At 40.2% G+C, this 10065-nt stretch overlaps 1 protein-coding gene across 3 annotated transcripts in view; it reads right to left on the minus strand.

Annotated features, from left to right (window-relative positions):
• The window catches only part of anks1b (ankyrin repeat and sterile alpha motif domain containing 1B), a 236551-nt gene extending 231628 nt beyond the window's left edge, over positions 1–4923 (minus strand). For 2 of the 3 annotated variants that reach the window (XM_067581317.1, XM_067581316.1), the window contains exon 1: positions 4205–4921. In XM_067581317.1, the coding sequence (XP_067437418.1) occupies positions 4205–4335 (131 nt within the window). In that variant the 5' untranslated portion in view covers positions 4336–4921. Of the gene's footprint in view, positions 1–4204 lie in introns of all 3 variants that reach the window. The other variant, XM_067581321.1, reaches the window with a different exon arrangement.
• Between the last annotated feature and the right edge of the window lie 5142 nt (positions 4924–10065).

A 10065-nucleotide genomic window follows, 5' to 3' on the forward strand; every position in this document is an offset into this window, starting at 1 on the left:
GCTTCTCAGATGATGGTTGTTGTTATATGAATGCTCTACAAAGAAGCTCAGAGGGACAGATGGAAACATCTGACATTTATAGATGATGTTATCTCACATATTGGTATCTCGCAGGAAAATTTCCTTCCTTTAAAACAACATTATAGCCTCTGGATATATCCCACTGTCGTTATCTATCAGCTACATCAGTAGAAATATACGTCACAAAAAAGCAAAATACACCCTGACATCCAACTACAGTAAAAGCTGGAGATGTGGGTAACTATGTCAAAGCATTTTGGGGAAGTGTTTGATTTTATTTTCCTGTAAAGCTCAGTCATCATGTACAGTACAGGTCATCTACAAGAGAGTATGACCCATTAAACAGCAATGAGATCATCCAGTATTGATTTTCCACTCTGTGTGTGTGTGTGTGTGCGCCGGTGTGTGTGTGTGTGTGTTCGTGTGCAGTGCTCCACACCACAAAAACTGCAGCATTACAGCAAGAGGATCATCTTCTCTACATCCTGTACTCATGTGTGTGTGTGAGTATAAAGAGTATATAGAGTATATGTGTGTATCTGTGTGTGTGTGTGTGGTGCGCGTCCATGTTCACGTCCCAGTTGGCTGTTTAGTGCGATTCTTTCAGTGAAAAGAGGAACCTCATGACTTAGGAATGCTATGAATGGCTCAGAGGCCTTAAGATGGGAAACTATGCATTGATTCCCGGAGAACATTAGCTTGCACACACTCCTCCACTGTGACCTACCTGTTGACTCACTCAATCTGCTAATGTACAAATACATTAGGAGGTGTGTCACACTTCTGGTCACTCACAGGCACACACATTAACATTAACACACACACACACAGATGGACAGATGTGTGCGGCCCACCCAGTGTTTTACAGACATCTCCTCATGAGCCAGTGTCTTGACCCAATAAAAGCCAAGTGTGTGTAACACAGTAGACATAACTCACTGACAACGCCAAAACCTACACAAGTATTTCCACCCATGATGCATTTGAATGACCTCAACATCACCCTTCAACTCAGCCTGGTTTTAGTGTTTCTTTCTATTTTGGATTTCTCAAAAGTTTCAGCTACTGTAACTTAATTTCTCACAGCTGCGACATTTTTTCCGCTGAGAGAAACTTTGTTGTGTCGCTTTTTAATCTCGTCGGTGAGCTTCACATTAATTCAGTGTTCTGTGTTCTGTGTCCTTCAATAAATTCAATTAAATTCTAATTTGTAAAGCAAACATATTATGCGACACAGTGTTTACAGTTTTGGGGTGTGTGAGATGAGATACATACAGTGGCAAGTTGGATTTCTAGTTTCCATTAAGTCCCTTTAATCAACACAGATTCAAAGCATGAAGGACAAACATCGAATCAGGAAGTGTGTATCAGTAAGACTCTAATCCTACGTAGAGCTGCAACGATTAGATGATTCATTGATTAGTTGATAGTCAGAAAAATAATCAGAAACTATTTTGATAATCGATTCATCGCTTCAGTCATTTTTCAAGCAAAAATGCCAAAGTTTCACTGGTTCCAACTTCTCAAAAGCGACTATTTGATGCTTCTTTTTTTCATATAATAAACCGAATATCTTTGCAAAATCACAGAAGGTTATCCACCACACTGGCGGGTCAATGTTTGTCCCAAAATAGTCATGTAGTAACATACTGGAAAAGTGACATCATAAAATATACTCAAAAAAGTCAGTGTGCAGACTAAAAAATGCTTTTGAGTGATCTGTTTGTCTCTCTTTGTTAACTTCAATTAGCATTTTAAACTTACAAAAACATTGTAACAAACAGTATTTAGTACTAGTGCTGCAACAATTAGTCAATTAATTGATTAGTCAATAGTATTTAGATGATCAATTTATCATTTTGAGTAATTTTTTAAGAGAAAATGCTAAAATTCTCTTGTTCCAGTTTCTTAAATGTAAATGTTTGCAGGTTTCTTTAGTCCTCTCTGATAATAAACTGAATATTTTTGGGTTGTGGACAAAACAAGACATTTTATGTTGCATCTTGGGCTTTGGGAAACGTTTATCAACATTTTTCACCATTTTCTGACATCCTATAGACCAAACAACTAATCGATTAATCAAGAAAATCATGAATCATTAATCAATAATGAAAATAATCACTAGTTGCAGCCTTGTTTAGTACAACAAGTATACAGTGTGGAACTGGGATATATGTGGCAAGCCTACTTCTCTTTTAATATAAAGATTAATTGGGAACCACCAAACAAAGACCAATGAGGAAGAAGCTTCCATGATCCGTTCCACCATTTATGTCAACTTTAATTATCTCAGAGAGGAAATTCACATGTAGAAAAAGAAGAAGAGAAACATTCAGACACAACTAAACAACAGTCAGTCAAACACAACAGAAACTACAGGTGTCATAAGCAGAGGTGACTCACAGAAACATGGCGGTTATTGTCCGACACTGTGAACTTTGACTGACAGTATTAATGGAGGAGGCCAGATGGCTGCAAATACTCAACAACAACTGTAATGTTAGAAAATAGACTGCATTTGTTGTTGCATCTGAACATGTATTTCCTGGCACTGTGCAGCTGCAGGTGTGCCAACTCACTCAAAACTGCAGGATCAAGACACTGATCAGAAACTGCATTTTAATACATTCACTCTTAAATAGTATTTAAATTAAGCTCTTTATTTTAAAGGAGTTTAACCTTTGCCCTTTAAGGCCCCCGTAGGAGACCCCAAAGGTTCCCAGTTTGTGAACCCCTCAGTATACGATTGGTTGGCATTCTCCCTGCCAGTGTGTGACCTCAACCTGGTTGTGAGACGCTCTGCTCAAGGGCCCCGAGGCTGTACTCCACCCGGACACCCACCCTGCCTTTGATCTCCTAATCACCTGGCTCAGCATCATCTTCAGCAAAGAGGAGGAGAGGCTGCAGGGGCGGGAGGAGGGGACAATAACCACCTCAGCAGCAAGTTGTTCTCGCAGACATGACTATTGTGGTTCCTTTGAGGTTCTAGCTCAGGATGAAAAGTAGCTGTTGACCTCCAATATTAAGATTTTTAATCTTTTACAAATTTCTGAGATGATTTTAACATTTTTTGAAAGACTGTAATGAAAGAAGACAATCAATTTGATCTAATTTTAGGTATGATACTCTGCAGTTTCAAATATTTTTGGAACTCATTTCAGAAGGGGAAATCTAAAGTCCGTGACCGTTTTTGCCGCTTGTTAATCTGATGATGACATAGACCAACATTTCCTCCTCATGCTCACAAAAGAAACCAGAAGCGATGATGCAAATGTTTTTAAATATCAAGAAGCAGACGAATCCACATCACTTTTCTAAGGAAATCCGTATTTCTTAATTATCTTGTGGTCTGGGTTTGATTTTCTGAGAAAAATGCACATGAATGAATTTGGACATCCTGTATACCAGGCCTTCCAACCATCATGTGAACACATAATGCTACACAAAAACACCAGTAAAGTCCCCATAGGACCAATTTAGTGATACCAGAATACCAGTGAAATGCCAGTAAGGTGACTATAAATAAATAAAGAATGGTGATTCTGTGACTCCTTGCACAGGAAACAAGCAAAAAGACACTCACGAATGCTTCCATCATCCAAGCATCACTCTGCCTCCTCCTCATGTCCCAGAAATCAACATTTTGACAACTGTCAGAATGGTGAAGCTGAAGGTACTGTGTGTTCTTTTGAGCTTGAGTTCCCCCCCCCCCCCCCCCACCAGTCCTGAAATACTGTCTTTATGAGATATGTGCTTTATGTATATCTGGCCTGCAGCCTGCAACACACAATCAGCCTTAAAGTGCACTTTGCCTCACATAACTCTCTTGACTTTGCATAACAGACTTCCTTTCCTTGCTCTGTCAGGCAGCATGTTGCAACCCAGCAAGTCAAAGCTCTTAATCACCTCATTTTATAAGGTTTTTGTCTCAGGGACACCATATGGGGAAGATACAGCACTGAATATATTGTCTATACTGCTGCAGCTGGGATGAATGAACCTGTGTGTGGGGTAGTGGCTCCTGAGCTCATCTCTGGTGCAATGACCAATAATGAAACTAAATTATATCTAATTTTGCCGCATGGGGACCCCCCAAGGAATCCCCTCCTGCACCCAGAGGGGCTCCCCGGACAGTGTAGCGGTCACGGGGAGCAGGATCAGAGATACCAGAGAGGTTTCTTACCTCAGTAGGTTGGGCAGAGGGATGGAGCCGGAGCCTGATCCCAGTATCCCCTTCTTCCCACTCAACAATTTCTCCACCAGGGCGACATTCCCAGTCCGGGCGGCTTCCAGTAGCTCCTGCTCCTTCCCCATCCCGGACACAAGTTTGCAACGACGGGGTGATGAAAACCCAACAAATCTCCCATATATCCCCTCTCCTCTTCCTCCTCCTCCTGCGCCCTCCTCTTTCACTGTCTAGTGTGGGAAAGCATCTGAAAGGATTCCTCTCACTGCATGCTGCTGCCGCTTCACGGTGTAATAGGTGTTACTGATGCTGCAGAGCAGGTTTTTGACGTGCACGGCTCCCCCCTGGTGCCTTATAACCTCAGTCCATTCACACGCACGGCTCCGTAATCTCCTCTAGTATTAACCCGCTGACGCGCACGGCTCCCCGGTGTAACCTCAGCGCAAACAAGCGCAACGGGGAGAACCGGAGGCTCCAAAGCGAATCCCCTCACCGTTAAGTGTGAAGTGAAGAGAAACCCCCGGTTCACAAAAAAAAGAACAACACAAACTCCTTCACTATCCTGACGGAGGCTCCGCTCCGGTCTGAAGCTCCTGTTGATAACAAGCGGGAGGTGAAACCCTGTCCGCCCGCAGAAGAGGCTCTCCAGTCCCGCTGTACTCTCCACCTCTCTCCCCTGAACCTCCCGCACTGACCGGTGCCTTTCTGTGTCGCTGACACTCAGCTGTGAAGTTACCCAGGATTCAACACCACACGTCCGGTTGCAGCTTTCAAAGTAAAACGGTTTCAACCACCGGATGTTGCAACTTGTTGCCGTCGTTGCTTTAAAGGTGCAGTATGTAAGATTTAGTAGTATCTAGCGATGAGGTTGCAGAAACACGAAAGGCCCTCTCTAGAGCCAGTGTTTGGTTTGTCTGTTCTGGTTGTTAAGCAATTAGGAAACAGCACTTACTACCCAGGAACAAAAAACAAGTAAAAATTTGTTACATGGTGGTCTTAATGCCTTGTTTCATAACTGTAAAGCACTTGTAAAGAAATGGCTAACATACTGTAGATATATAGATTTAGCAATAATAAAAGTAAACAAGACGATAACTTAATCCTGACAGAAATAATAAAGATAACTATAAAACAATAGCCTGATACCAGCCATCTGAATTCAAGATTTCTTCTTGAAAAATATGTATCAAGCGTTTGTTCATGTGATTCAGTTTTCTGGTGTTTAAGTCCTATTTTATAATGTTTCCTTATGTCAAGTGTAGAATGCTTGTTTCTGTCTTGATACATTTTGGTGGACTGTGAAAACATCAACAATGTAAATATTTCCATTACTTCACATCCCTGATTAAGTTTGGTATGTTTTATTTCTAAATATGTTAAGACTGTGGTCCACAAACCAAACCAAAAAAGGAAAGAAATTCAGGTTTAAAAACAAAAAACACACAAAAAAAGCAGATCATAATCATAGAAAATTACTATAAACTCACTCATAAAACACCCAACTCACAAAATATAATATTATTTTGCCTAAATAATTATGTATTTTGGATATTCTGCAACTGTTTTTGCAACTACAGAGTATCCGATATCTACAACTTAATACTGGGACTAATAAAGTCCTCTAGATATAACTATACTCTACTAATAACTATATTAAACTGTTTTGATGTGAAGATACAGTAGCACTCAGGTACTGTAGTCAACGCTTATGTTTTGAAAGCAAAGCCGCCTACTTCCGGCTGTGACTGTGTGTGTCTTGACTCACAGACTCACTGTATAGTCTGGGCGTGGATGACGATGCTACAGCACCAACAGGAGGCGATGCCTTTGTTAGGGCTCTTTTTGAAAAAGTCACACTCGTGTCCACCAGCTGTTCCAGTTGTTGCTACTTTCAGATCATAAACTTATTCTATCAAACACGCACATGCGCACTTCTCACGGCTGGCCCCGGTACTGCTGCTGGATGAGTTTGGAAACAGGTGAGATCCTAAAATAGTGTCCCTGTCATGTCAGAGGAGGGTGAGAGGAGAATGAAGGCAGAAGCTGACTGATTTTTTTTTAATGTGGTCGGTTTGGTCCACTGACAGCCTGAGAAGCAGACACGCCCCCCTCCTCTCCACTGCGCCCAGTGCATGCTGGGACCTGCCTGATGGCTTCACTCCTGCTGCTTAATTGGATTTTAAAAGGAGGCGATGTGCTGCTGCCTACAAGTGCTTCATCTGCAGCCTCCGTATCCCATTTCTACTGAAGCTCATTCAGATCTATGAAGTAATAAAAGCAGATTCTGAATCGAGGAAATCAGGCAAAAAAAGAAGGAAACCAGACATGTAGCTGATAGTGTTGCAACTAATGATCATTTTTATTATGTAGTAATTTGTTGATTTTCCCCTGATGAAACAATTAATCTGTAAACTTTTTTTAGCTCCCAAAAACTGTGACGACACTGTCAAACAGGAGTGGAATCTAACTAAATATATTAACTCAAGTACTGTAATTTAGTAAAATTTGAATGTACTTTCTACTTCATTACAATCCAATATATCCTATAAGTCCGAGGCAAATGTACTTTTTACTCCACTGTATGTACTTTGAAGCTCCTTTGCAGATTCAGATTTTACATATAAGTATTTGATGAGCTCTTAACACACCATGACTTCATGTTACAGATGAAACTACAACAGAATATAAAGTTAAACATAATGTTAATATAGAAAATTAAAAATTAGCTGCACCTCAATCAGCTGATTCTAATGCATTAGTTATAATATATATTAATCCATTTATATAATATTTACCAAAAGACCAAAACTCAATTGTATATTTAATGAACAGTGATCTAATAAAAAGGGAGAAGCTGAAAATCTCATCTCATTTGAAGCTGAAACCTGTTAAGGGTCGTACACACAGGTGTGTTCACTTATTTACCTGATTAGACCTCTTCTCAGAGCTGTGTGCTTGATTGGCATCTCCCTGATGATTCTACAGTATGTTTGGTGGTTTCTCTCAGCAGAAGAACTTTCCACTTTGTCATATTTTTATTTGTTTGTTTGTTGGGGCGGCACAGTGGTGCAGTGGTCAGCACTACTGTCATCTCACAGCAAGAAGGTTCTGGGTTTGAACCCATTGGGCAGCTGGGGCCTTTCTGTTTGGAGTTTGCATGTTCTCCCTGTACTCCAACTTCCTCCCACAGACCAGAAACATGCAGCTTAGGTTAATTGATGACTCTAAATTGCCCATAGGTGTGAGTGTGAATGGTTGTCTGTGTCTGTATACTATATGTCCGCCCTGTGATTGACTGGTGACTGGTCCAGGATGTACCCCGCCTCTCGCTCAATGTCAGCTGAGATTGGCTCCAGCTCCCCCGCGATCCTCTAGATGGATGGATTATTTACTTATCAGTTCTTTAATTAAGGCGCCTTACTGCTTTAATCTGACAATAAAATGATGAGCGCAGGGTTTTGAGCCAGTCAATTTAGATTTATCTAGGTGAAATTTACCCAGAATTATTAGCAACTACCATTATGTTGGACATATCTACACCTTTACCAGTTGGGTGACTTTACACTTTTTGCAGTAAAAGTAGGGTACTAAAACTTAGTACTGACATTAACTTACAGTAGGAAAAGCAGGAGTAAATATAGCTGTTTTAGTTTCAAGGTCCTGCTATTGTGCTGCTGTCACGGCTTACTGGTACACTTGAATATAACTAAGTTATGTAAAATGACTTGAAAATATACATACAGCAACATTTATTCCCACTGAATATCAAATCCTAACACTGAATAATGACAGATAATTTTTTCCAACAGTTGCTGACACACTCCCGTGTTATCCATCTCATCATGGGCTTCACTGTTCCAGCTGTGTACAATTTAAAGGTTATTCTACAGAAAGCAAGCGGCCCCCTTTTCAAAAAAAAAAGGCAAAAAAGACCAGGTTGTTTAGTCAGAATTGTAATATTTCTGTCAGTACTCAAAAGCAGCATCACCACTCACTCCTACATGTGTGTGAATACGTCACAGTGTTCAGTGTGAGATGTGGGAACAGACACATGTACACAATCAAGCCTTACACCTGCTCCTGGAGGGGTAGCGGGGGTGTTAGGGTTGCAACTAAATGATTTAATTATTGATAATTTGGTGTAAATATGGGGTGAAGTCAGGTAACTGGGGACATCAGGTAAAATGGGACAAATAAGGTTTTACATCTTGGGCTCTTTAAAGGTGCAGTGTGAAGGATTTAGTGGCATCTAGTGGTGAGGTTGCAGATTGCAACCAACTAAATACCCCTCCCCCTCCAAATGTGTAGGAAAACCTAAGGTGGCTATGAAACTCATAAAAACACAGAAGACCCTCTCTAGAACCAGTGTTTGGTTTGTCCATCATGGGCTACTGTAGAAACGTGGCGGTGCAACATGGCGGGCTCCGTGGAAGAGGACCCACTCCCTATGTAGATATAAAGGGCTCATTCTAAGGTAACAAAAACACAATGATTCTTATTTTCAGGTGATTATACACTAATTAAAACATACTTATGAATATTATATTCCATTTCTGCCAAGTCCGTTCTAAATTCTACACACTGCACCTTTAAATATTAGCAGCCAATCATCAAACATGTTATTGCACTGTTGCTACAAATGTCCTTTACATGAAACAACCATTTTGATTGGTCTGAGATAACTAGGATGGGCGGAGCAAAGATTAAAAGAATCACTGGTCCCATAACTTGCAAACCATGTGGTATGTTGATTTTCTGTTTTTGGTAATAAGAGTACTGAAGCTGAAACAATAAAAAGAAAAAGATATTTAATTAACTGTTTGACTTATAATCAAAATATTTTCACAATACACTACTTTTTATGGGAAAGGGCTTTGAGTGACTGTCACATTTTACCTGAATACATTCAGGTAAAATGGAACAAAAAATTAAGTCAAAATGGGACATTTTTCTGAAGTGAAACCGGCATGTTTCTAGGCTACCAACTGCCATAAAACAGTTAGTTGTGTTAGCCCATTCTGAACTGATAAATGGTTTTAACCATTTAAAAAACAAACAGGACATACAATTGCTTTTAATTAAGCTGAAATTTTTGGTGTCCTTTATAACCATTAGTGACTGTCCCATTTTACCTTACCAGCTGTCCCATTTTACTTGAGCATCTCATTGGAGTGAGGTGAGGGTTTGAAGGTGGGAGCTGGTGTTTGAAGGTCCAAAGTTTCTAAAGTATTTTACTTGGGAACATATTTTCTTTATATAAATATAGCATAGATCCACAACAATGTACAAAAGTAACACTTAAGCTAGTCTTCAGAATTTTAGTTGGTTTTCTTGGTAATCTACCAAAAAGTGTCCCAGATTACCAGACCTGTAAGAAAGTGGGTGCCCATCACAATTTTAGTCTTTTTTTGTCAAAACCATAAAGATATTAAGTTCACACTAAGTGTAAAACAGAGAAAACAAACTAGTCCTTACATTTGAGACACACACACACACATACACACACACACACATACACACACATACACATACATACATACACACACACATACAGTATACTGTATAAATGAATGTGTACATGCTTTGCTTACATAAATGGACCTGTGCTGTGACGTAGCCGTCATCACTGAAACATTAAGCTGCAGAATGTAAACAGACTCTCATTTCAGCAGCGGAGGAGCAGATATTTTCTCTCACACACACACACACTCACACACACACACACACACACACACTCGAACATTTAAAGCCCTTCTATGACTCACTGCACTACTCCAGCCGTAAAATGTCATGACCATTTATGTGCACAAAGTCCAAACACTCTTGCAGTGGTTCAGTGCAGCCCATTTGAGCACACA

This window comes from Thunnus thynnus, chromosome 23 (assembly GCF_963924715.1).
Source record: "Thunnus thynnus chromosome 23, fThuThy2.1, whole genome shotgun sequence".
Taxonomy (NCBI): domain Eukaryota; kingdom Metazoa; phylum Chordata; class Actinopteri; order Scombriformes; family Scombridae; genus Thunnus; species Thunnus thynnus.